The sequence below is a fragment of the Numida meleagris genome, chromosome 3, assembly GCF_002078875.1.
Source record: "Numida meleagris isolate 19003 breed g44 Domestic line chromosome 3, NumMel1.0, whole genome shotgun sequence".
Lineage (NCBI taxonomy): Eukaryota > Metazoa > Chordata > Aves > Galliformes > Numididae > Numida > Numida meleagris.
Genome location: NC_034411.1, coordinates 105,746,806 through 105,774,798, shown reverse-complemented (window position 1 = coordinate 105,774,798; position 27,993 = coordinate 105,746,806). Strand labels below are relative to the sequence as shown.

General features: G+C 47.2%; 1 protein-coding gene across 4 annotated transcripts in view; it reads left to right on the top strand.

Moving 5' to 3' along the window:
• The window catches only part of ASXL2 (additional sex combs like 2, transcriptional regulator), an 88,549-nt gene extending 62,302 nt beyond the window's left edge, over positions 1-26,247 (top strand). For all 4 annotated transcript variants that reach the window (XM_021391883.1, XM_021391882.1, XM_021391884.1 and 1 more), the window contains 7 exons: positions 3,539-3,665; positions 8,368-8,508; positions 10,444-10,607; positions 13,394-13,490; positions 16,157-16,262; positions 16,937-17,645; positions 19,177-26,247. In XM_021391883.1, the coding sequence (XP_021247558.1) occupies positions 3,539-3,665; positions 8,368-8,508; positions 10,444-10,607; positions 13,394-13,490; positions 16,157-16,262; positions 16,937-17,645; positions 19,177-21,546 (3,714 nt within the window). In that variant the 3' untranslated portion in view covers positions 21,547-26,247. The remainder of the gene's footprint in view (positions 1-3,538; positions 3,666-8,367; positions 8,509-10,443; positions 10,608-13,393; positions 13,491-16,156; positions 16,263-16,936; positions 17,646-19,176) is intronic.

The following is a 27,993-nucleotide window of genomic DNA, read 5'->3' as shown; positions in this document are numbered from 1 at the left end:
CCCAGCTTTTCCCAGCTGAGAAGCAACACACAGGATGGTATTCAGCTCTCAGAGATGGTGAGAGCTCTCCGTGGTGTTCGGAAAAGGATTTGCAGAGAGAGATAAGGATTCACTTAGAACATACTGATAAAGATAAAGAACATACTGATAAAGAAATGGAATAAACTGGAACTTTGTTTCCAGCAGGAGTTAGATGGATGAAGGAAGACCTTCTCTCTTCTTTCTAATTCTTGCCCAGTAGTTTCCCACTTTTCATGTATGGATTCCCTCTGCTCCTCTTGCCACCAGCCTTCCCCACCTCTACATCCACCCCCTGGATTTCTGCTCTCTCCCCACACTTCACCCCATCTTTCTTCTTGCAACGTCTACGTCTGGAGCATCGTTGTTGCAGCACTGACTCTGTGTGCAGTGAAATATGTCAGACCTGCTGAGGTCCAAAATTTAGACAGTGTTCTCAGTTTCACTGTTCATGATCTTATTGGGCTGAGAAAAAAAAATGTGATGGGGTAACACATGTTGGCCTTGACACATACCATACCTTGATCATACTGCACCATTCTGCAGCTGTCTATAAGGCCAAAAGCTGTTTCTGATGGTCACTGTCTTCCATCACAGCAGCATTTCTCCCTGAATTTTTGTCCCAGAGTAGAGAGAGTATCGAGTTGTAGCATAGTAATAACTTATCTTCTGGGCACATTGGAAAAAAGGTTTTGTCGATGAGTGCTGTAACCAGTCAATCACTCTAACCCACCTGCCTAAAACTTGCTCTGGCTTTGGATCAAATGAAGAACATTCCATGTGCAATCCATCGCTTCATTTTAGTTCCAGTGGAATTCTGCCATTTTGTCCAACTATCCCATCAGCCACCTCTTCCTAAACACAATCCCTGCCGTGGACAGGAGAAGTCATAAAAATTAGATAGAATGAGCAAATGTCAATGACAGGAGGGAGACAAAGGTGTTATGAGTGTAGTAGAAAAAAATGTAGTTCCTGTTTCACGCACAATCTTAAAGAAATCTTTCATGTTTTTAATTATGCCCAGATTATTTGCTAGCGTGCAGTGGAGGAGGCAGCTGGCTGGACTCAGCGCTGGGTAATTATAACATCACTGGAGGGAAGAGAGAGCAGATTTCTAAGTGAGGCTGTTTAACCCTTGAGCACGATACTGCTGCTCTACTGATGATAAGCATCAAGTCTTTAAAGAAAATGAAGAGGATGTAGCTCATAAACAGATCAAGGCTAAAACTTTAAAATACATCCAAATAATGTGACAGACAGCGGTGTGCCATCACCGCACAGTACATGAAGCAGATGGCCATGTGCTGCACGAGCCACGTGTTCCTTACAGTCTTTTGGAAGAATTGTGAGTTGGAGATTTGCATTACCTCGATCTAAACTGACAGAGGCATGTCAGTGCTCATCCTGGTAGAATGATGAAACACTCGCGGGGAGAATCCTCCTTGGGTGTAGTGATTGTGTGGTGATACAGAAAAAAAGGCATTCCGATTCTGAAATTCATAATCCAGATTCAGAAAGATGGGCAGTTTCTCACCCTTTGCTGGAAAATGCAGATACTGCCCTAATTCTTTGCTCCTCTTCAGTTCAGGAGACCTTGTCTCCTCACCTAGCTCAAGCAGCCATCCCAAAGCCATCAGAATTCAGGTCTCGTTGGCGTTTTTGGAGATTAGGAGTCACACCCTCTGTTTTAATATCAGTTATGCTGTTGGCCTTCATCTTTATCCATTTTTTCTCTATTGTTGCCACACAGACATGGAAGGAGTAAGGCCAGGAGCTGAGTTGGGCTGCACCCTACAGAAGCTCTTGGGTTGGTAAATCCAAACGATCACAGAATCACAGAATCATTCCAGTTGGAAAAGCCCTCTGAGATCCCCCAAGTCCAACCCCAGCCCACCCCCACCAAGCCTGCTAACCACGTCCCTCAGTGCCACATCCCCACGGCTCTGGAACCTCCAGGGACGGTGACCCCCCCACCTCCCTGGGCAGCCTGTGCCACTGCAGCACCGCTCTTTCTGAGATGAAATGTTTCCTAATATCCAACCTGAATCTTCCCTTGGCCGTGTAGTCTGGTTGAGGTCTGAACCCACAGTCACAACCATACTTAGATGCCAAGGAAGGTGAACAAGCTCCATTTTGCAAGGTTTTAGAGCTAGCTGGGCCTGAGCAGAGCATTAGCACCCAGCAGTCACCCCTGGTGTACCTGGCTGGAGATCTGCTGTGCAGGGAATGCAGACAGCCACCCGCAGACCTGTGATGAAAAGGCAAGCTGTGGATGAGGGGAGACCTGGCTGTTGTAGACCTTGCCTGTATCAAGGCTTTTCTCAGTTTCTTCCACACCATCCATATGTCCAAGTTCAGATGTTACAGTCTAAATGGCAAGGCTATTACGTGAGTATTGAATTTGTATTGAACATCTTTCTTTTTTTTTTTTAAGCTTCTGACCTCAATAACAGGAGATCAGTTGTGCATTGCAGAGAATTTACTTTTTGTGATTTTCAATTTTGTTGTTTTTCACTGAATATTTTTGTGCCCTGCAGTGCAAGTGACTGAATAGGAACTACTTAACAGATAGGAAAACAGGAATGTACCTTGTCACTTGGTTACTTGTATCCTCCTGTTGACAGTCTTCTTGAAGTTGTGCCTTTCCAAACTGAAGGTCTGCCTTCTGTTTTCCTCACGTGGCAGGATCTGAGGGCTCCTGCTTATTTCTATTCCCTCTCCTACTTGTAACTTTATTGTATTATTATTGTGTAAGATAGTGATGATCTCCCGTTAACAGCCCCACTCATTTGTATATATGCAGCATATTGTTTTCTGTCACTTCCTATTCCAGAATTCTGGTGTGTACTTTATCTGTTGCAGTATCAAATAAACTCGTTTATTTGAGTTCTTGGTTCATTTTTCGGAAGCAGACACTTGGGTTTGGGTAGAAGCTGCAGTTTAACCAAATTGCCTTCTTACTTCCTTGTCACAGTCGTTGTCACTTCTTTGGCAAAATTGTGGTTGTCTTAGCAGCCTTTATTGTAGCAAAGGATTTTAGTGTTCTATTCTTTATTACTTCCCTAATTTAAAAAATCTTTCCTGATGGATGTCGTCCCTGTTGAATGTTGTTAGTAAGTTGCTACTTCCTTCTGCAGGAGATGAAAATGAATTATATTGTGGAACTTATGCTTTGAAGTTAGTTATGTAATTACTACTTGAACCAACTCCAGATTTGGCATTCCTTCTCTTTGTGTTCTCTAGAGATGTATTTTTTTTTTTTAGTGTAACAACACAACCTAAGACGTTCTGCAGCCATTAGCTTTTGGCTGTAGGTGCAAAGTTAGGAAAGGTGTGTACCTGTAGTACTGTACTTAAATGGTCAGTAGTGGTGTCCTATGCAAAATGAATGCATTTCCAAAGTCATTTACAACTTTTTATGTACTCACAGTTAAAATCCAGCTATCATCTGCGGTAAATCAAGGTGCTTGTACTATGCATTAATGATTTCTAAGAATATTTTGAATTTCCTCTTCCCCAGGCCTTGAAACAGCAGCAGCAGAAGCAGCAGCAGCAGCAATGCAGAGCAGGCATGCCGGTGTCCTCTAACCAGCACGTCCTGCTGAAGGCTGTCAAGGCAGCCAGTGTCTCCACACCCACAAAACCTGGTACGTGGCAGCAGCACTCCTGTCATGGTCATTGTTATTGTCATTGTCATTGTCTGTAACTTCTTTTTCTTTCTCCTAGGGGAGGAGAGAATAAAGTCCTCTTTTCTGATGGTTTTGTTTCTGAAATATTCTAGCTCCTTTCTCCCTGCCTTGGATTTTATTAGGAATGCATTCTGTTAAGAGCAGATCTTGAATGGGTTTTAATGTGTCATCGTCCTGTTCAACATTTTCTTTCTGTGACAAATGTCATCCCCCATAGTTGCCTTTGCACTGTAGTCAGGTCTTTCTCGTGGCTAAGCAAATCAGGCAGACTTTCTTTTAGTATTCATTTCTTTCCAGACTGTCTTTTCATTCTGTAGCGTGGCTTTCATGTCTTGTTCCAAAGATGTATGTTTTAACCTGAAAGGTTCTCAAGCGCTTTGCTGGAATTACGCTACATTTGGAATGAATGGGATCATTGTATCGTCATAGAATGGCTTAAGTTGGAAGGGACCTTAAAGATCATCCAGTTCCAACCCCCTGCCATGGGCAGGGTTGCTCTTCTCTTTCTCATTCAGCAGCACGTTTGTTTCCTTACCAGCAGCAGGTTTTCACTACTCATCACAAGTTCTGTGTGGTTACTTCTGGCCAGTAATCTCTAAATTCTTCTCAGCAGAACTGCTTTCCAGGATGAGCTCCTGGTTCTGTAGGGATGATTTAAGTTGTTAAGATGCAGCAAATGGTTCTGCATTTGTATTGCATGGTTTATACCTAGGCCAAGGTGCTGCAGGGCCTGGAGCAGACATCTCTTTCAGCTGGAAGAGTCCTACTGCCCTTCTTATTCCTTGTATGTACTTAATGACGTAGAGAATTAAAATCATGCAGCGCATTCAGAGTGTAGATCCATTCTGAATTTGTACAGCGTCGTGGTACTCTAAATTTTGTTCCTTTGCTCATCATTCCTAGCATTTGATTTACTTTTCTTGATGTGGCCAAGAGCAGGCATTTTCCTTGAACTGTTGAAATGCCAAGGCTCTTTCCTGACTTATTTTCTGTTGTAGGGCCCAACACTGTGTATGTCAGGCTAGGAGAGTTGTTCTTCTTGTCCATCACTTCATGCTTCTGTGCAGTGAATCACATCCGTTCTTCTGTCACTCAGTTATCCATTGGCATGAAGTCCTCCTGCAGCAGCAATGGGGGACCAAAATCACAACCAAAAAGCAGGGATCTCCTCTGGGTGTGTCCTGCTGATTCTGATCCTGCAACACAGACACAGGCCCTGTCTGAAGTCCCAGCTCTTAGCCCCACTCTTAACCCCACTGTTTACCCATTATTACGAGTAAAATGCTATGCTTTCTTTCAAACTCAAACACTTCCATGAGATGGAAATTCCCTCCTTCTCAATAGTGACCCCATTTTTCCATCATTAAGCCTTGATTTACGTGGCTGACCTTGATCCATCTCAGAAAGATGATGACCACGAAAATGTAACCACTGAGAAAAACACAGCGAGTGCTCACTGTAAAAGGCTTCTGTCACAGATGAAGTGACTGAGACTGGCAGTCATGAATCATTGAGTCATCCAGGTTGGAAAAGACCTCTAAGATCCCTAAGTCCAACCCCAGCCCACTCCACCATGCCCACTGACCATGTCCCTCAGTGCCACATCCCCACGGTTCTGGAACACCCCCAGGGATGGTGACCCCACCACCTCCCTGAGCAGCCCATCCCAATGCTTGACCACTGTTTCAGAGAAGAAATTGTTCCTAATATCCAACCTGAACCTCCCCTGGTGCAACTGGAGGCCATCACCTCTCGTCCTATTACTAGTTACCTGGGAGAATGGCTGCCCAAAAAATGACAGAGAAAATACACAAAAGAGCACAACAAAATTAAATCTCCATTCCCAAACCCTCAGCTATTTTTTGTCTTCTTAAAGATAACTTTTTGGCCTTCTTACAGCCAGGGAAATGCCCAATGACACCATTTAGTTTACGAGTATAGAAGTAGCCGGAGAAGACAGCATAGCAGTAAGACAATTGCAGAATGAACATTTTGCTGTTTGCTGTTGGATCTTGGTGTAATTCTATGAATTATGCTGAAATACACTGGTCAGGTTAAAAATTCCACAGCCATCAGAAACTAGCGCTAGGAGTACCCCTGAGAGCTCATCTTGCCCACATCCTTTCCTCAGGGCAGGATCTGCTGTGCTTTCCTGACAGATGTTTTCTTCACTCTGTTCTCACAGACGCTGTTGCAAAAGCCAGAAACTCCCAGCAAGTCTCGCCCTTCCTGCTTTGTAAACTTTGTCCTTAAATTCTTTTTATCAGCCTCTAATCAGAATCTTTTCTTGGTTTGGTTTAAAACCAAGATTTCCTGTCCTATCTGCCATGGAAATAGAAGGTTATTTGATCATTTAGTTATTTGATATCTTCCCTCTGCAGCCTTTCACATAACTGGAAATCTTGTCTCATCTCTAGCTCATTTTCTTTAGTATAAAATTCTTTCTGTGTTTTAGTGTGTTTGTTTATTCTCCCTTTCCAAATAGCCCTAAAGAAATCCAAACCAAAACTAGACCAGTCTGTCCTGGCTTGCTGGTTATACGCTGCTGGAATGTTTCTTGAACATCTGTTCAGACATATGCAAGGTTGCAGCCATGCGCTGTAAATCCATTTGAAAGAAATGGGCATACTTATCAGCTGTACTTCACGCATCATTTAGTAGCAGAGTAAGTGATGTGGGTATTGAAGAGTTGATGATGTTTTCTGTTGTTCCCAGGCAGCTTTGTAGTTCAGACCCTTTCTAAAAGGTTAAGGGGAAAACCATTAATCTTGTGCTTATTGAAAATCAGTCCTACGCTGTGGTCCTGCTCGTGCAGCCTGGGATGCGGTTCCCTTTGGTTGGCATGGTGGTGATGGGTTGATGGTTGGACTTGATGATCTTAGAGGTCTTTTCCAACCTCCATGTTTGTTTCACTGATTCTGTGAAGCATTACTCCCCACGTCTCACCAGCCAGCCAGCTACAGTTCTCTGATTCTTCCCTTCCATTTGTCCACCCATCCAGACCTAATGTCTCAGCTTGCCTACAGCATTTCAGGACACAATGTCAAATGTCTTGCTGAAATTGAGGTAATTGGCATGCACCTGTCTTCTCTCGTCCACAAATCCAGTCATTTGATGGCAGAAGGTAATGAAGCTATTCAGGCATGATTTACCCCTGCTAAATCCACGCTGACTGCTTCCATCTCCTTTGTGTACACAGAAATGTGCTCCAGGAGGGCTCACTCTGTGGCATTCACGGGGACAAATGTGACTGGCCTGTATTTTCTCGGTTTGTATTTTTCGCCCTTTTTGACAGTGTGTGCAACATTTGCTTTGCTTAGTTGTGGGGAATCTGTCCTGGTCTTCATTTCTTTCCAAAGATGGTAGAGAGAGGCCTTGTGAAGATGCTAGTGAGCTCCCTCAGGACCTTTGGATTCAATTCATGTTATCCCATGGTCTTGTGTAGGCAGAGACTTTCTTGACTCGTCATCTTTGCTTGTCTTTCCTGTAGAGCTTGTATCCATCCATGCCAGCATCCAGCCATGTGATCTTTCCTACCTTAAAGGTTGTGAAGAACAGAGTGAACTTAAGGATCAAACTCATTTCACACAAGAAAATCACGGAAAAACTAAGTTTGGGAAAGACCTCTGAGATCCCCAAGTCCAACCCCAACCCACCCCACCGTGCCCACTGACCACGTCCCTCAGTGCCACATCCCCACGGTTCTGGAACACCTCCAGGGACGGTGACCCCCCCACCTCCCTGGGCAGCCAATGCCACTGCATCAACACTCTTTCAGAGAAGAAATTGTTCCTAATACCCAACCTGACCCCCCACCCCCCCGAAAGCCATATTCCTCAGCTTTTGCTGTAGTCCCTATATAATCAGACTTATTTAGTAGAAACAGTGTACATTCATGTACCCCCCAATTAAGCTCCTGAGTGGAGACCTGTTATTACCTGTAAAGCTAAAGAGAGGGGAGAAGACCGTATCATATTCTTAACTCATCTCACTTAGAAAGGGGGGAGAGAGGATAGCAGGGAGAATCTGTGGAAGAAATCCTTTCCACCAGCAGAAAATAATACTGCTATGTAAAAAGGAATGTGGGTGGCACTGCTTTGTAAGGCAAAATCATAGTGTTGAAATCACCAGCAAGGTAGTGACTTTGGGGGAGGACATGAAAATATCTCCTGAATATTTGAAAGAGGAGGAGGAATTACTGAGGTTGGTCTAAAATAATAACATTTAGAATAAAAGGTAAAAATTAGAAAGCACACATGAGGTATGAAAAGATTTTTTGTGACAGTGAACTCTGGTAGAAACTAAAGCTGCTTCTGAAAGGGCACTTTAACAAGATCATTATGGGACTGAATATAGATGGGAAGTAAAATGGGACTAGTAGGAAAATAGACTCAAACCGTAACCGAAATGGGTGTCCATCTCTTTATTTTGTCTTTGTGTTGTGATAATCTGAGAGCTACAAAGGGCCGTGCTGCTCTCAGCCTGCTGGGAAATAAGTGCTACAAGAATAAAGGAGTGTAAATATCATAGAAGTGCTTGTCCCAGAGCTGCTGGGATTCCAGCGAGCGTGTTGAAGAATCTTTATTTCAGTCCAAACAGATGTCTTGTATAGTATTTCTTTGTATATCCCTGTGTTTAACTGTTTCAATTTCCTGTGCAGCTTGGGTAGGAAAGCAATCCGATGGACACTCTAACAGCTCTCAGAACTCCACCTCCAGTTCCTCTGCCTCTGTTAAGCTTGACAACTCCTTGCCAGGCCTGGGAAAGAAACCATTCCAGAGATCTGACAGGCTCCACGCAAGTAAGACATCTATTTTCTGATTACAGAGATTTACTTGCTCTGATGACAGAACAAAAGCCGAAATAGCAACGTTGACCAAAACATGCGATTCATTCCATTTCTAAAGTGATTTGTGGAAGGCGCTCCAGGATTCTGCATGAACCAAGATAAAGAATTCAAGCCTTTCGTATACAAATAAGCCTTTGCTCATTTCTTATCATCGGGGGTTTCTACTGTGAATTTGGAGCTCGCTGTTTGAGAAGCGAAGAAGAATTTGCGTTATTTTGAAGGCTTTTCAAATGTAATTAAAACACTTTGGTAACATACAAAGAGGACAGAATACTCCTTCCGAGATCCTTCAGGCCCCGGTGTTACTTAGCTTCCTTCCCATTGATCTTTCTCAACTTTCCTCAACTTTTGTAGTTTCTTTTGCATGTATCAAGGATGGGATTGACTTCAGTGAACGCTGCTCCATCCGTGCTAATCATCCCCGATGTATTTCACCACTGGTGAAAAACAGGCCCTTTGAGGGCATGTTTCATTTATTCTCCATTAGGATTCTGCTTTACAGCAGGGTGATTTGCTCCCTAGGGGTCTGACTTAGGAAAGCCTAGGCAGCTCACTGAAGTGCCAGTGCCCGCATGGTAGACATCTCTGTAAATCTGGTGGAATAAAATGGGCTGTTGTTATGTGAGTGGCACCGTGCCCTGCCTCTAGAAGTCACAAGGAAAGGAGGAGAGTGTGTTCTCATTATTTACTGGACCCAAACCCCATCAGTTCAGAATTCAGTTCACCCACGAATCCTCTGAGGCTTCTCTCTTCCCCCATCCTCTGATTTGTTGTTTGAAGTGACCCATTCTTTGACAACAGATAGCTGTGATTTAATGAAGAGCTAGTGATTATTTTTCAGTAATTTTATTAAGCTTAGGAGGAGGATATGACCTCGCTCCTGCTTCTGTTGTCTTAATTACACTTACTGCTCTTATATTTGGCCTGATTTGTCCAATTTTTTGTCTCGTCAGTTCTGAATTCCTTCTCCCACACCACCACCTCAAGGCTCAGACCCATTTACCGAGCCACGTGAAATAAGGTTGCTTTTACAGTTATTACCTTGGCCATACGAAAAGGATTGTGATCCACTGAGCTGAAAGAATTTCCAGGTTCTCAAGTTCATATGAATGAAATACTGGAAAAAAAAACATAAGGCAGAGGAATGCTCAGGTGCCACTTCTGTGTGTGAACTCTCAATCAGATGGGAGCCGCACAGCCAGGTTGAGATGCTGCTCTGCAGCCCAGCTTCAGCTCACACTGTAATCAGGAAACTGCAGCTCCAGATGAATTATAAACCTGCATTTCTTGAGGGAGTCGTGTACGTGATGCAGATGCTTTCTTTGTTTTGTTTTCTGAGTTTGCAGCCCGTACATGAAGCTGGCTGTAGCGTAAGAGTTAGTTAATGCTGAATTTGTTGGCTTTCAAACAGAAAAGGAAAGAGAATTGCTCATTTTTGCTGCTTTGTCCAGTGTTGTGGTTTCAACACAAGCAGAATGAGCTGATTTTTTTTTTTTTTTTTTCTGAAATGCTTTTACTGAGAATAAAGTGGGAAAGTCCAAGAAGAAATCCCTAAGAGCAAAGTGACCTTAACTGGAGGCTTGAAATAGAAAATTGATGTGGCTGAAAGCAAGTGCAGAAACCCTTCTGATAAAGTCCGTGCCAGCCCCCAGACACCCAGGCTTCCTAGAAAAGCCAGACAAACTGACCCGGGGTATGATGCAGTAGGAAACACTCAGGGACAGAAAGGACCTCCCACATCTTGATTTTAACTATATATATAACCATTTACAAAGGTCAGCTGTGTATTTCAAGTTGAGGTTTGAAATGGGCCGCTGCAGTGCTCTTGGGGAGCCTCTAATCCTCTCGTAGGTAAGATGCTACTCGGTTCTTTCTGGTTCTTTGCAGGGCAGCTGAAGAGGACAAAGTGCGCTGAAATTGACGTGGAAACTCCCGACTCCATCCTGGTGAACACCAACCTGCGGGCGCTGATCAACAAGCACACGTTCTCCGTTCTGCCCACAGAGTGCCAGCAGCGCCTGCTGCTGCTGCTGCCGGAGGTGGACAGGCAGGTGGGTCGTGGGTTTGAGTGAGAAGAGGAGGCTCTTGGTGTCAGCAGGGAGTGAAGTCTGATGAGACATCCAAGTACGTTGTTAACCTCTAATGGAACAGACTTTTTCTTCTGTGCACATTGCAAAGTATTGGAAAATTCTTCGGTGTTTCCTTTGGGTATTTGTTGCTATGAGATAAAAGGATTCAGGTTTGACAAATCAGTGGTTTAATTCCATGGAGTCAACTCCATATTCCCAGCTACAGTGAGAGAAGTGTTTCTGGTATGTCAGACTCCACGAGGGCCAGAAGTGATAGGAGCACGGTGGTCTCAGCATTTTCCTCTCCTATCCTCTCCCAGACTCTTCCATACAGGATTAACCTTGCAGCCTTCTGGATAGGTGCCTTCCCTATGCCTAAACAGATGCTGGAATTTAGTTCCATTCTCTTTCATTTCACCAGGTTAAAGGCACCTGGCACACAACAGGAGGCAGCTTTGGAGGCAGTTTGTTTTTTCATAGAATCATAGAATGGCTTGGGTTGAAAAGGACCTCAAAGGTCATCAAGTTTCAACCCCCCTGCTGAGTGCAGGGTCACCAACCACTAGACCAGACTGCCCAGAGCCACATCCAGCCTGGCCTTGAATGCCTCCAGGGATGGGGGCAGATGATCTGCTCAAGACCTCTGCGTGTGGGAAGAGAAGGGTCTGAAAAGCCAGGAAAGTACTTGGTGGGAAGGAATGGGATCCACATCAGGTGGATCTGATGAATCCCACCCTGAGGGATACAAAACAACCTGCCTGAAGCAGTCTTAACATCACAGCAGTTTTCTTCAGCAGCTTGTGGATACAGGGATGATACTGAGAGATGAGAAAAGACCAAACGTTGCCCTTGCATGTAAAAGGAGGAAAATACAATGAGGTCAGGGAGTGAAGCTCGGTCTGTTCGTGCTGTGTACCAAAAAGGTTAGAGCTAGAACAAGGATACTGCATCCGATGTTATGTTGATCATCAGCATTCCTACGTCAATGGGCCTGGGAGCTTCCAAGCAACATGGGATTCTGCACTGTGCTTCCGCTTCAGTTGTGGCGGTGTTCATTCAAATGTGTTCACAGACGACATAGAGCCATCCTGAACGTCCTGCAGACAGCAAGGCTGGCTTTGGGACATCCTGTAGCAGATCTGGGAGTCCCTTGAAGATATTTTACTGCGTCTGTTCAGATTAGTGCTAGATGCCAATTCTTACTCATCTCAGTCACTCCCGAGGGGTTTACATCTCAGCTGTAGTTACTCCAGGCTCCAATGGAAAGTGGAAATCCAGTTGGTACAGTCAGCAGCGTGCGGCCAAACCAGCTGCTTCAGGATGAAGCCTCTGTGGCTGTGCTGCTCTTCTGCAGCTCACAGAGCATTAATAATGCATATGGGTCACACAGCTGCACTGAGGTCTGCTTTGCAGAGGATGCTGTCTTGAGCAGATCCACTAGGAGTTAGGAGGGGCTGTAACGTTGTGTCATAAATTCTCATCTTCAATCAGCATTCATCAGGGGCTTGTTAGTTCAATAAATAATTGGAGAAATTGTTTTCCAACTCTCGTTGCCTTTGCAATAGTGAAGTACGTGTCAAAATACGATGTGATGGAGTTTGCAGCTGGAGTTTACTGGCAAGAAGCTCAGAGCAGATGGCAAGACAATTCTGTCCCGACTTTTAAGTTTAATTATCCTTAAATTCAATTAGAATTTGACCGAGAAGGAATTTTGATTCTCTAAATAATGCTGCTTAGCTCCTGAGAGGACACGTTTTACATTTCGCTGCAGTAAATCTGCCACCCCGCAGTGACACGCTCCACAGCGATGTCAGACTTTCCCGTAGTAAACAGAAGAGGTGAAGACGTTGGGTGGGCCAAATGCAAAAGGCCCCGAACCTGTTGTGTTTGCTTAGTGCCTCTATTAAACAAAGCAGGAGCTTTCTGAGGCACGACCCAGGGCTGTGCCCCAGCATGGGGTATGGGCAGCACCATGCGTGCAGCAGAGGATCACCCTGTGAGTTCCACTCTGTGGTTGATCAATGCGGATTTGGATTAGAAAAGGAACCTCTGCTTTTGTACGTCTCTGTAGTGACCATACAGCTGCGAGTTACTGGCTGTGTCTTTTTGCGTTTCTAACGGAGAAAAGTGCACTTGTATTTCTGTGTGTTGATCATTTCCCACCACGCTATGTTCCCGTCGTAGCTTTATGCTTTTGCATTTACGTCCTACGCTGTAACTTGACTGTCCTATTTGGTTAACTACATTTTGAAGACTGAATGAGTTTTGAGCTTCACTTGTCCCTGTTTTTCCAGAGGCAGCTATGATTATGGTTATATGCATTTCAGAGTTACTTTAACTTGTTACCTTTTACGTTCTTGCTTTTACCAAAAGACAGCAGAGCTATTGCTCTGGGAAGGTTCAAGGCAATGTCTTGCATTAATTTTGCAGGGCAGAATGCACCTGAAGAAGCTCTTCAGGGGCTATGCCGTCCTTTTTCCTTGCAGCTCTCCTAGCCACCTGTATCTTGCACTGTTCGTGTATGTTTGTGCAGCAGCAAGGCTGGAGAGAGTTGGGCTGCAGCAAGGAAGAGGCAAATTTGCCACAATATTCTGGATCCCAGACTTGGCACAGCCTTAAGAAGGCTGTTTCTTTTCTTCTGAACGAGATAAAGACTGATCCTAGAGAGATTTGTGGCAACATTGCGAGTCTCGCTCTGTTTTCAGACAACACATGTGACATCTGCCTTTTCGGCTAATGAATGCTGTTTGCTTTGTGATGTATTCCAGGTTGGGGCAGATGGTTTGATGAAGCTGAGTGGTTCGGCTTTGAACAATGAGTTCTTCACTTCAGCTGCCCAGGGATGGAAGGAGAGGTTGTCAGAAGGTAAGACTTCCCCCAGCAAAGAAGTAAAATGTTACAAGGCTTTCCACCAATGTTTTGGGGCACGTGTGAAAGATATTTGATGGAGAAACTGAAAGGCTGGATAACTTCCTAAGTAAAGACAGCTGTAGGCAATGTAGCCCATAAGAGCAAGGGCAAACCTAGATATATTTCCCCTCAGTGGGGAGAGATTGGTGGTTGGTTGACAGTTGGACTAGATGATCTTGGAGGTCTTTTCCAACCTCGGTCATTCTACGGTCTTATGAACTGCAGGTCGTAGTAAGGACTGCAGTAAGGAATTGTCTTCTGAACTTAATGCCTGGAAAAATGAGCAAGTCTCTGGAAGAAACGGCAAAAGAAAGAAAAACATTTCTAAAATGTTGGTGAAATATCAGTAGAGGTTTGTTTTTGTCTAGCTGAATATAGCTCAGTAGAGAAGGTAAATTATATTCCCAAATAATGCACTTCATCGTCAGTGAAGTGGTCTAGCCACAGCTGGTACAGTCAGTCCTCTGAGACATCATTCTTTACGTACCACAAAGACAGACAAGTACGAATATATAGGATGCCTGCACCTTCAACAGTCATTTGCATCTCAGACTCAGAGGTGCTGAATTCTTTCATTTAATCAAACTATACCATCAGAATCACACTCACTCCTTGGCAGGGACCGTTTCCTCTACAGAACCCAGCCACGCAGCCTCTCACCAGCATTTTTATAAGGGCAGCAGCATCAGCCATGACTCACTTGAAGAAGGGAATACCATTTACTCATGTCCGGACAATTGATTCTTAAGAGGTTTTTCCATAGAAAATGTATCCTATTCTGTATCACCATTTATATTTTGTGGGTGTATCTGTGACAGTAAGCAGACAAGGAACAGAATTCAGCTGTCTGTACTTCGTAACTGTTGGAACCACCTGTAATTTTGGCCCTCATCCTTTGTGTTTTCCTTTCAATGCTTTACAGAAGACCTTTCATCCATTCATGACTACGCATCTAAAGGGTACAACAATGTCTAATCACCAGATTAAAAACACAACAGCTGTAGAACCTGCTGTGCTGATAAAGCTTGCAGCAGTCGGGGTGAAGTCTGGAGATGTCCACTGACATTCTCACTAAGCAGCATGTCACTGCTCAGGTATCAAGGTTTGATGCCCCGTGGGCAGAGCAGTTCTGTAGGCTTTCCTAAGCTGCAGCTAGTGCACTCAGGCCCTGACAGCGTGTGCAAATATGTGTGAATGTATGGTCAGGCATCATTACTGTAGATAGCAGCAGCACAGCCTGCCAGATTGACATCAGTACCTGAGGAGAGATCCAGGTCAGTGGTCCTTCTAAGCTGAGATCTGAAGCTTAGGATGTCTTCATCCTAAGCAGCACAGTTTGTATGTAGAAGAGGTTCAGGCTGGATATTAGGAACAATTTTTTCTCCGAAAGAGCGGTGCTGCAGTGGCACAGGCTGCCCAGGGAGGTTGGGGGGGGTCACCATCCCTGGAGGTGTTCCAGAACTGTGGGGATGTGGTCAGTGGGCACGGTGGGGGTGGGTCTACAGTTGGACTCGATGATCTTAGAGGGCTTTTCCAACCTTCACGATTCTGTGATTCTGCAAGGCGTATAATGGTGAAAGCGATAGAAATAGTTTGTCACCACAGGTAAAAATTTTCAGAACCATCAAATGACTTCAGAGCAGAGGGGCTGCATGTCAGGGAGCAGAGGGAACTTCCAGTGCCTGAGAGGCCGCTGCTCGTCTTCCTGAAAAGGAAGTGAAGACTGGCAGAAATTTCCCACAACTAAGAAAGGCAAATGTTGCACCCACCTTCAGAAAGCACCAAAAAGATCATTTGAGAAAATGCAAATCTGGTCAGTCTCAGTTTCATTGTGGTGTAAGGCCTCTTGGAGGACATTTCTGGGTGTGTGAAGGAGAAGGTGACGGGGAACACTCAGCAAGGATTCATTTTATGTGTGCATGGCTTGACTGCCTAAAAAAAAAACCACGTGAATTTGTGAACAAATGGAGAGCAGTAGGTGTCATTCACATCAATATAAGCAAAGCTTTTTGGCACAGGCTGCCCAGGGAGGTGGTGGGGTCACCATCTGTGGAGGTGTTCCAGAACCGTGGGGATGTGGCACTGAGGGACGTGGTCAGTGGGCATGGTGGGATGGGTTGGGGGTGGACTTGGGGATCTTAGAGGTCTTTTCCAACCCTAATGATTCAGTGATTCTGTATCTGTCTCCCACAGTATTCTTGTATCCAACCTGAGACGTTAGGGTCTGGCTGGCTGCACAGCCAGCTAGGAGGGCAGCTGGGAGTTGCTCTGCCTCGTGGTTCACACCTGGATGCTGGTAGCACATGGGGCACACAGGGGTCTGTCTGGGCACCCCACATATTTACTATCTGTCAGTGACCCTGGGGCAGTTTGCAGGGGGCACCAGATAGTGGGCACCAGTCATTGTGCTCGAGGGCTGGTGCCATCCAGCAGAATCCTGCAAGGAGCAAGCAGCAGAGAAACAGCTTGCAGCTCAGGAGAGATGCAGGGCTACAACGTCGAAAGCTGTGGAGGGCTTCTGTGAGACAGGACTGTCATTTGCAAGGATGAGGGCTCCTGTGGTTATCCTAATTCACTTTATCCGTAGCTTGTTTGCACATGACCCTTATTGCATTTTACAGGTGAGTTCACACCAGAAATGCAGCTAAGAATACGTCAAGAGATAGAAAAGGAAAAGAAGGTTGAGCTGTGGAAGGAACATTTTTTTGAGAGCTACTATGGCCAAAGGTGAGACCTTCAGGATCTTTTTTACCCCCACCACTGTCTGTCCAGACACACCTATTCCTGTGGATTTCATGTGCTGTCCACCCATAGACATTACCTTTCATCAAGCCTCAGCAGGGTCTAGCTGCATTCGATTCCCAGCTTACTCATTTATTTCATAAATAAGGATGAACGAACAGGATGGGCAGTGTTGGTTCTAAGCTAAGTATATCAGTGGTTCTGGTGCTGGCCATGTTCTTCTGGAAAAAATTGGGGGATGCTTTTCAGGAGCCCAGAATCCTTTTCAGCAAATGTCACCGTAGGAGCTGAGGTCAGCCACAAGCTGCGTGGGGCATTGTGCACGTGGCAGAGATACATCTGCGGGGGCAAGGAAAGGAAATGCTTACTGTCAGCCAAATTCTTTTGGTCTGCAGCTTGGAAAATGAGTATCTGGGCAGAGGACTAGATCTAATGCGTGCTCCACGTATTTCATTTAGTTGGTTTTAAACATTGCTATTGAATTCTGTTTCATTTGGAAGCACTAACAGTAGTGAAGGATTTCAAAGATGATGGCATAAAATTAGTAAGAGTTATATTTATTCAGGGTATGGTATTTAGAAGTGCTCTTTGTTTTTGTAAGGATAGCATGCTATTTGCAAGAACGTTTCACAAAACAAAAATTCTGCTTTTCTTGTTAGTTCTGGATTAAGCCCTGAAGAGTCCGAGAGACTGACAGCCAACACCGGCGCTGATGACACAGAGGCTGAAAAGCCAGCAGCACAACAGCCAAAATGCACGCCAGTCAAAGAGGAGATGACTTCTCCATCAGAGACTAAAGCACAAGTGGTCCAGGAAGCACCCGCAGTGAAAAAGGGAGGAGAGGAGAGAAGAGGAGAAGAGGAGAGAAGAGAGGAGATGCAGCCCAAAGCGGCCAAACCTGCCGAGGCCTCAGTTTCCCCAGCTGGGTGTGCAGCGAAGCCCAGCGACCACCAGATCCAAGAGAGGATCCAAGGAGAACCCATCCAAGAGAAACCACAACCTGCTGTGAGCCAAAAGCTGGAAGAAGAGAGGAAGCGTGCTGCATCCAAGGAAGCGAAGGAGGCTGTGCGTGCCCCCGTTTTGGCCCCGAGCAAACCAAAGAGCCCTGAAGCAGCAGGTGAAGCAGCGGCAAAGGCCACGAGCCCAGCGGTCGCTCCAGCGACGCCAGAAAAGCAGCCCCCTGTAAATGAAGAAATGGAGGTCAGTGTTGAAGGCCATAAGAGGAAGTCGGAGAGCCGTGACGAAGCTCTGAGCACGCCGGAGAAGAAGCCGCGCATTGCGGAGAAGTGCCAGCAGCAGCAGCCGGCGTTTCGCAGCCCAGCGCAGTCCTTTCCCGCTTCCCCGGCGCCACGCGTGCCCCCGCTCAAGGTAAGGAGAAAGGAAGGCAGATCCGCAGAGCGGGCTCGTGTTGGTCAGCGCTGCTGGGTCAGCTCCGTCCTGGTTCTGCGTGCAAGTTGTGTTGCCTGCCTGTTGCCACGATGGAAGTGTTTGATCCAAAAATGCAAAAGCTTAGCTGTTTGCTAAAGGGAATGGAGTTCAGTGAAGTCTCCTGTTACAAGACCTGCTCCACCAGAAGCTCCAGCAGTGGCAGGACCAAAATCACAAAGGGAGCTGCAGCCCACGAGCACAAAGAATTTTGTAGGTGTATCCCTGCTGGTAGAAGAATAGGTCTAGAAAGAATGCTGTCAGCAGTTTGCACTACTGTACCAAATCCAGAAAGTAAATTATTTGCCTGTGTTAAAAATAGAATCCAAAAATGATGCAGTTATCATTAATTCCATCTGAATGCAGTGAAGTATCAGACTGGGTAGCAGAGGACTGTTTTAGGGAACATCTCAATTCCAAAAGCCCTTTATCTGCTGGATCTTAGCAGAAACCTACATATGAAAAGATGACATGGTCTAGAGCGGTCACAGGCGTGGACTGATGGTTGGAACAGATTATCTTATTGGTCTTTCCAACCTTTGTGATTCTATGATTCTGTGAAATAAGCAATAAATCACCTGAAAGGAAAACAGAAAGGAAGCATGATAGCGACAGAAGGGTTCCAGACTTTGGCCTGAACAATGCCATTCTCTTGTGGTTCAGACGCAGGCCATAGGAAACACACCTGCTGTTGAGCTTCCAGGAAATTCCCAGCTCAGCTCCCTTGTGTGGAGCCTTAGTGCACGGAAAACGATTCAATTGCTCTATTTCTGTATGTTCTAAGAATTCTAATCTCTTATTAAGATTAGAACGTAACTGGGAGTCAGCGAGGTATTGCAGATGTATGAAAACAAATGTGACTGTAAAGAATATGAGCTTAAGTCTTCACAGCTGAGAGAAAAGCACTACTACGAGTGCACTGATCTCACTGTTTCCATTTTAGGAAGAAAGAACATACATAAATAAAGAAAACTGGAAAGGTGAGCGGAGTGGAGAACATACGTTAGAAGACAGGACGAAAATTTGGCATTTTATGTGAAGATACACAGTAAAGTATTATTAGTTTATAGAAAGACATTGAGGAGTGAAGTGTAGACATGCAGGGGGAGAAGAGTAATTCACAGATGTACAAATGGATGTAAGTTGCGTATGTGTAATGTTAAGCACGGATCCTACACTGAGGGATGAGAGGTGTTGAGTTTTGGTCTCTTTTGAGGGAGCTGGGTAGGCTTTGGAATGATGGGGTGTGATGGAACAGCCTGCACCTGCAAGGGAAGAGCTTCCAGTCTGAGTTACTGAGGTTGTAACGCACCCAAAATACGCGTGCCAGACATCAATAGGACATGGACCTTTTTCTCTGTATTCTTCTCAAAAGCATTTATTTAAGACTTCAACCGTCAACGCTTCTGTCCTTAATGATGTGGGTTAAACGTTCCCTGTATATCAATTCCACTTTTCTCCTCCTCTCTTTCAGATTCCCGTTTCCCGAATCTCCCCCATGCCATTTCCTGCGGGCCAGGTCTCTCCCAGGGTACGTTTCCCAGCCTCACTCATCAGTCCGGCCAGAACAGGGGCCAGAACCTTGGCGGACATCAAGGCCAAAGCCCAGCAGGTCAGGGCTCAGAGGGCAGCGGCCGCCGCAGCCGCAGCCGCCGCTTCTTCGGGGGGAGCAGTCCCAGGGCCGGGCCCCGGTGGGGGCCCAGCGGGCGGTGGAGGGAAGGGTAACGCAGCGACGAGCGGAGCCGGCGAAACTGGAACGCGAGGAAACGCACTGGAACTGGCAGGAACTGGAAGCGGGGGAAGTTCGAGAAGGTTTCTTCCACACTGCCCAGGGACCCATTCCCCAATGGAGACCCAGGAGCAGCCGGCAACCCCCAATCTTTCTAGAGCACAACTACAGCAAACTCCCACATTGCAATCCAGAAGCGCAGCTGGCAACACAGGCACCAACTGCTCCTCCCCAGCGGTGTCAGCGATAGAGCAAATCAGAATCAAACAGAGCCCCCCAAACGTGGCTGTCAATCAGGTTTCGGGCTCCTCGTGTGCTGGTGGCTGTGACAAACAAGAGAAAGCACCTTCTGCTCCGGCAGGCCCCGGCCAGGCCTGCGGGGCATCAACTGTCAGGGATGGAACAACTTGTGTCACTGTGTCCTCAGCAGATAGCAACGCCAACGTCACCAAGGTAGCACCCGCGGCCTTAGGAGGGACCAGCTCAGATGTCCCTAAAGGCACATCTCCTTCCCCTCTGATGCCTTTGCTGACCCCCACTAGCTCGGAAGCCCAGGCTGGAGTTGCGGTGGCGTCAGCTCCATCTGCCCCATGCTCCAACACCTTGTCAGCAGCACCTAGCCTTAAAACCCATCCGAGTTCAAGCGGGGCCCTCCCAAAAGCAAGTTCCAGTATTCCTGCCAACAACCCTCTGGTCACCCAGCTTCTTCAAGGCAAGAGCGTCCCCCTGGAGCAAATCCTGCCGAAGCCTCTCACCAAAGCGGAAATGAAAGCTGTCCCGTCAGCTTCTAACGAAGAGAAAGGGGCGGCAGCACCCAGCGTAGCAGGGAGTGGTGCTGGAGCCGAAGGTGGTGAAAGGCAATCGGGGTTATCCCCACAGCAGCTCGGGAAGATCTTTTGCCAGAGCAGACCTCTGCCTCACATTCCAAGGACATTTCTGCTCCCCGCGGGAAAGGAGCCCGGTGCTGACCAGCACCCAGAGGCGCTCAGTAAAACAACGCAGGAGCAGATCCTTCAGACGCTCATCAAGAGGGTCCAGAGGCAGAATTTGCTCCCAGTCCTTCAGCCTTCCCAAGTGAACCTCACGCACTCAGGTTTCCAGCTGGAAAACAGCTCCTCCAGCCAGAGATTTGTGCTGGGTTTCATGGGCAGAAGGACATCCAAGCCCGCTATGTCTGGTCATTACCTGCTCAACATTTCCACCTATGGCCGCGGTTCGGAGAGTTTGAGGAGAGGCTTCTCTTTGAACCCTGAAAGCCGCTTGTGTCTGAGCAGCCCTGCTGCTGGTCCAAAAGCAGAATTTGGGGAATGTGAGGAGATGCCGGGCCATGGCAGCAGCAGCGAGGAAGGAGATGGGGACGATGAGAGCACCGGTGATGAACATGAGCATGTCAGCGTAAAAGAGGAGCCCCAGGCTTCCCAGGTGGCTGCTCCATGTGAAAAAGAACAGGTATCGCACGGTGCGAATTCCTCAGATTACAGCATCCTTGCTAAGAAGGGCATGAAGACGGAAGCCGCCGTGTCTCAGCAGGCAGCCAGCAGCAGGGAGAACATTCAGGCGTTGGATGGAACGGCGTTGGCACGAGATTTTATTCAGGCCGCTCAAGAGCAAATGGTGCACACAGTGAAGGGAAAAACGCACAGCAGCCCTGAGCTCTTCAGCTCTTCTACACCGTCCTCGGACTCTGCGCAGCCGCAGCTTCCCCAGCTTTCTCACCCCCACCCTCCGAAGCTGGGCGCAGATGCTGCGGCTGCGCAGCTCGTCGGGCCCAGCTACAGCGGCACAATAAACGTCTCCACCTCCCCGGACGTGAACCAGGGCTCTCTCATGAGCGGGCTCTCCGAGTGCAATCAGTTGTCCAGTAGCATGGGGAACGTCATGTCCTTCTCTGTGACTGTAACCACCATTCCCACCAGCCAAGCCATGAACTCTGGCAACCACAGCCAGACCATCCCGGTTCAGGCCTTTGCTGAAGACAGCAGCATGGAGGACTCCCCTTCCAAGTGTTACTGCAGGTTGAAAGCCATGATCATGTGCAAGGGCTGCGGCGCCTTCTGCCATGATGACTGCATTGGCCCCTCTAAGCTCTGTGTCTCCTGCCTGGTTGTGCGGTAACCGGGACGTGACGTGGGAAGAGGAAGGGCTCCGTGTTGGGTTTGCTTTTGGAAGTACATTGGGAAGAAACAGGAAATTTACTGCCTTGCACAAGAGACACGTTACTGAATCAGGAATACAGAGTAGAGTTCTTCTTTCATTAAAGAAAGAGCACCTTCTTGTACAGTGAGTCTAAACTGAGCTCAACTACGTGAATTGTGACAAGAGTTTGCACTTAAGGAATTATGTAAATATGTCACATTATTTTGTTTAAAAATATTTTTTCAATCTTTTAGGAGATAGTGTTTGACTTGTACTGCAGTTCCATTAACCCCAGCCTGCTATCCAGCATGTTTGCTGAGCTCTGCTCTAGATGGGGTAACAGCCCCCCAGCGAAACCTCGGCTGTTGGTCTTCTCTTGGCAAGGAGAGGAGCCAGGTAATCAAGGCACGACATGTCTGTGCTGACAGAGCACCACAGCCTCTCAGTGGGCTGCTGTGTTGCTCTGAATTTCAGTTCAAATTGGTCCGAATTGGAAGGCGCTGACGTTACACTGGCCTTTGAGAATCGCCCTTCACCTGTGGCGTGGCCATTCCCAGAAGGCATGCTGGGTTGTGCAATATTGGCTGGTGGTTTTGATTGCATATCCTCTCCTCTCCAAGGAGTCAGTTGCAGTAACCTTGTTCTAAGGGCGGTAGTATCTTGGTTTGCTACTGAAAAAGGCAACTATACTAACCATAGGACTCCAGAATTTAAATCACTAAACCAACACAGTAACTGTGATGACTGGTAATCCCAGGAGCCATTTAAAGCAGAGATCACAAAGATGTGCTGAGCTGCATTTCATTTCCGCACTGTCAGGACTCGGCAGAAACCTGCGTTATGAGGCATTATTTCAAGTGAGCTGGAAGGTGCCATCCCCGCCACCGAGAACCATCACAGCACATTATGCAAGTGAAGTGCACTAAATGTCACCCTCTGTCCTCCTGTTTTCTAGGGAGCTTACCGTGGCTCATTAAAAACTCCACCGTAGTCAGACTTCTCTCATTTCTGTAGGAGATTTTATATTGAGCTGAGTGTGGGAAACAAGCCTCTCGTTGGGCCTCACCGCTGTCTGGGCACCTCCATGTCTTTTAGAAACCAAATTGCCCCGACTGCTGGTTGCGCTCCGTTGTGGCCCAGTGCCGGTGTTCGCAATCCATTCTTTCCAATTAATCCCAATTAACAGTTACAAAATGGTACTATATTCTCAATGACAGTGATTTTCGACAGGCTGGCTCATAGATCATACACCAGTCTGCGCTCTGATGCAGCGCAGCGTGGAGGAGCTGTAGGTTACTTCTCTTCCCAGTAAACATCAGGTCCATGTCCAATCCCATGTTGTCACTGTCGGGGGAGGGAGGGGGGCCATACGAGATCTTGGTCAGGTAACAAATCTGTGTATCTTTTTGATGGAAAAAGCACTGAATTCACTTTGAATCCAAAGGCCTTTTTAAGATGAAGCAATACTAACGAAAGAGGTGACGGCTGTTCGATGAGCTGGGGTCCTAAAGCCTTTGTCCTTCTTTCCATTTGACTGCGCTGCTGCGTTCCCCGTTTCCCTCACGTGGGAGCACAGAGTGTTTCTGCAGGGAGCGTAACGATAAGGAGAGCTGCAGGCTGAGTCACTTGGTAGAAGAACATTTCCTTCCGTGTCCAGCAGAGCGTGGTATCCTCCAACGCAGGATCAGCGCGCGCGAGCTCACGAGCTGCAGCGCGTCCTGGGATTTGATTTGCCCACCATGCATTGACCGGGGACCCCTGCTTTCCAATTACGCATCGCTCCTTAGACATCCAGTGGCGGAAAGGATTTCACTGTTACAAGTACAGTCGTTTGTTTTTAAAAACCACTTAAATCTCAGAAAAGATTCCTCCCGGTTTTTCTGTCGTGCTGCACAAGCGTTGGCCACGGCTTTGGGCGCCCAGCTGGGGACGGCTGCTTCCCTGGGGTGGCTGCTACAGGAGCGCTGCCTTGGCCCCATTGCTGCCCGTGTCCCTTCTTCCTTCCCCAACATCTCTGCCCTCGTTGGAATTTGTAGGGCGCTGGGAAGCGGGTCCGTGTGGTACCCCAGGGAGAGCAGCATCTTCCCTTGCCTTGTTAACTCGAGCCTTGAAGGGAAGCATTACGGCAACGTGATCCTCCATGAGACACGTTGATTCCCTTCGGAGGCAGATCCCCCAGCGTAGCCCAGCTTAAAGGCTGTCGCTGGTTACAAAAGAAACTGAAAAAGTCGGTACTGCCTCAAAGAAAAGCCAGGAGGTTTTGCTGGCGAAATCGGATCGGTTCTGTTCACACCTCAGCATTTACCTGTGTAACTCTTCGGGGCCGACAGGGTTGCTCCAGGCAGGGAAGGGGAGGTGCTGAGGGAGCAGCACACGCTGCTGCCTTGTGTTGAGTGTCTGCACGTTCCCAGTGTTTTCTGAAGCCACGACTGACCCTCCCTGCAGCTCCAGCTCCTTGCTGCCTATATGTTTTGCAGCACGCCGTTTGGTTTCTGCAGCACGTCCAGCTGTTGCACGAGGAACTGAGCTGAGCTGGGCCGGGTTTGGACACAGGGTGACCACAGAGAGCTGCCGGGCTGGATGGGAAGCGTGGGCATCTCACGCCACGACTTGGAAGTTTACAACTGTTCAGTGCCTTAGTTCTATTTCAACCGACGAGCACTTTTCTTGGGCTACTTTTACTCTGTTCCTTTTTCAGATAGTAAATTCTTTTAACTGCATGTCTTTGCTTTTACCATATGCGACAAGCTACTAGGTGGAACTTGGTGGAGTAGCATCCACAGGTTTGCAAGAGGGCATTAAGCAGTCAGGAGATCGTTAGGGATAACGGAGCTCGGTGTAGTGACCGATAGAAGCACAGGTCTGCCTGAAGCCTTGAAAGCTTTGCATGTTTCACAGTGCTGGTTGGTGAATAGCATGTTCTAGAAGGGGGACGTCCTGCAGCCCGTGTAGCAGTGCTCCCTGCTGGCCTCACCTGTGTTAAACATAGTTTAAAACAACAGACTTTTGGAGCCCAGGTATTAAGTAATGGCATTCGACAGTAAATGCCGTGGTTTTCCTGGGTATGGTGGTGGTGGGTGGATGGTTGGATCTGATGATCGCAGAGGTCTTTTCCAACCTCAATGATTTTATGATTCTATAACAAATAAGATCTGATGCTAAATGTTTTACAAAGCCTAATGTCAAACTACGTTTGTGGCAGCAAAAGCAGCTTGAGTAGGAAGAGATGCTCAGGTTTGTACTTTCCCTCTTGAGCCACAATCCAAGTCCTGCAGCATGAGAACTACAAATACAAACTGAGCAATGGAATTTAACTTTCCAGTGCAAAAAAAAAAAAAAAAAAAAAAAACCTGCCTTGTTCAAGCTGTTTTAATGGAGGAGTGAAAGCAACTCTGCAGATGAGCTAAGGATATGGGTTGGTAGCACAGGGAAGGAAATGTGTGTGGAATTTTAATGCCCTTCTTAAATCAAAAGGAAAGACCAACGTGCTGAGCAGCTGCAGGGTCAGCGGAGTTGTGTATTGCACGGTGTCCAAGAGCTGCTGGGGGCACAAGCTGCTGGCCAGGTACCAGTCCCAGCTGGGAGGTGAGCCCCCAGGTTGGGACTCAGGGGGGACCTTCACATCCTGGGGCTGCACCCTGCCCAGCAGGAGCTGCCTCAGTCAGAGCCGGGCACTGGCCCGTCTGTGCCAGCCAGGCTCAGTCCAGCTGCGGTTCTGAGCCGCTTGGGGGCTGGCACCACGCTGGCCTGGAGCCCTCCCACCTCCTTCCAGTGAAGGAAATGTTGGGTGTTGTTCAGGGAAGTGCCCGGAAGACCCGTGGTCGCTCTGTGTTGGATGCTTGAAGCCCTGGGAAGCTCCCGTCTTCTTGGGGTTAGCTCAGGCTCAGCTGTCCAAAGCCCTTCCCCATGCAGTCGTGGCCAGGTCAGCCCAGGAGCGTGCTGGGCTCTACCCTGGGCTTCCAGCTTCCAAAATCCCACTCTGGAGGTGCAGGAGGATGCAGGGAGTTCCCGTGTGGGGTTGGCAGTTCCATTGCTGGGGAACCAGAGTCCAACTGGGAGAGCGTCTGAGGTGCGTGCTGCGATCACAATATCCGCAGCTGTGTTCCTTGACTAGAGTTGTTTTTTTTTTAATGCTATACATTTGATATAACTGAAGATCAATTTTAAGAGCTTACAGTAATATATTTTAAGTAATATATATTTTAGTATCTGTAAAAAAAAAAAAAGACAAAGGATGATTTATGAACTAGATGAACAGGGTATGGAGAGTACGCAGTTTCTCAGCAAGGCCACAAAGAGTTTGACTAGCAGGAGAACTGGAAAGATTCCGTTTGTCCATTGATGCAATAAGAGTGGGAGTTCTTAAAAAGAAGAAATCCAATACTGTTTACCACAAGCTTTCCTGGTTTTGACAACAGGCCTGTAAACGCAGCTCGAAGATACTGAACCTTTGTCTGTCTTTCGCCTTTGTAAAAGGGACTTAAATTGGAATAGAGGGTATGTACAGAAAAATCCAGTTGACACCATTTTAAAATGTATTTTTACACAAATAATATAGAAAAATCATATTTTACGTAAGAATTTTAAGTATTTGAAATATGTATATATATATACTGTATGTACTTCATATATTCTTTATTTTACATTTTCAATGTATTAAAAGTATTTGAGCTGGTTGGATTTGAGCGATGTAATAATGTTAAAAGGGAAAAAAGAAAAGAGGGAGGGGAGGACGCAAGGAGGGAGGCTGCAGGGAAGGCAGGAGTTCAGCACTGAAGGAATTTGGAAGAGTTCTGCAGCTTCAGATGGAGCGTGCAGAACCTTTCCAGTCCCGTGTCCCGCTGTGTCCCATTGGCATCCGTTCCTTTGGCCTCACAGCCACCCAGCAGAACCCGTGGTGAGGAGACAAGTTGAGGTGGTTCCTTTCTGTAAGCAATGCTACCTTCGTGGCCAAAGAGACGCGCTGGCACAGAAGCTGCTCAACCAAAACAGAATCCGAAGCGACTCAGTTTTGCTGTGCCATTGGAATTGCAATCGGTGGCTCAGTTTCTTGTGTGAGCACCGCAGGGTGCCGATGGGGAGTTCAAACAATACACCAAGAGTCCCGTGATTTCAAGGGAGCACTATCAAAGCAGATTGGCTTTGGTGTTTGCAGGAATTTGGGTGAAAGCCTCGCTGTAGGGGACGATCCATCCTTGCAGCTGTTGGGAGCGGAGTGAAGCCATGTGGCCGCACTGGAATGGGATCCTCAGGTACTGGGAGGCCCCAGCACTGCCCTGTGGCAGGGACAGGCAGGGCACCAGGCGTGCTCTGCAGGCTGAGATCTGCAGCCCCCAAGGCTGCTGGCCCCAGTGCTGCACACAAATTTGCCATGGAGATAAGGGTGGAAATGGCTCCAGGGCATCCCTGCCTCGTCCCACCTCCGCGGTGCCCGTTTGGGTTCGATGAACCCCAAGTGGCGTTTATAGCCGCTTAGTCCTGCAACTCCTGTGTATAGATTGGAGGTGATTCAAAGAAACCTCTGTTGCTGGGAGTTACGGGGAAGGAAACAATGTGGGAAAAGAAGAATGATTGACAAGTCAGGTTTTAAAAGTGCAAATCTGAAAACTGAAAAGGCGGGCAGCTGGTATTTTTATACTGCATCAGTTGTCGTTGGAATCTCTTGAGAACAAGAAAGCGATGGAAGCCAGTATTTTGTCACAGTTTGCTGCCTGCCACGCTGGTGGGGCTTTCACTCTGAACAGCTGCACTGTGGGGAAGCCTCACGGATGGGTGTGCACACAGGGGCTGTGCAGATGTGTGTGCATCTGTACAGGTGTGCACGGCTGCGTTGGCCACGTGTACGTAGCAAGACCAGCTCCATCCTGGTCTTGTGGTGACATTACACCTTGGGAAGTTACCGCAGACGTGAGATGGAATGATGGCTTTTTTATATTTAAGATATATGGGTTAGACAAAATGTATACTAGTAACGTGTTTCGATCTGCTGCACTTTGAAAAACAACATTCCTTATTCCCCTGGTACTGCTGCATCTCCCATTCCTCCCTACCCCGACTTAAACCTTACCCAGCTGGTCTCCTGTACCGTTCAGACATCAGATGCTGCACTGCGCATCGCTCAGGGCAAGGCTGTGCCCTTAGCTCACCTGTGGCTGCGATGTGGAAGGTGTTGTCCCATGGTCTCGAGCAGCAGGGACGGAGGTTCCGGGTCCAATCCTTTATTGTGTGCCTGGAGGTGCAGCCGCCCTCGCTGACGGGTGGTAGCTCCCTTCCCTTGCCCTAAATCTGCGCAGCCGTGAGCCCTCGCCGCACCGCAGTCTGTTTGAAGAGTCAAATTCAAGTTACAAATCTGGCAAGGTTTGTCTGGGGAAGGAAAATGATTAAGTAATGTGAGCTGTAGGCATTGAAAACTGTGTGGGCCCGTTC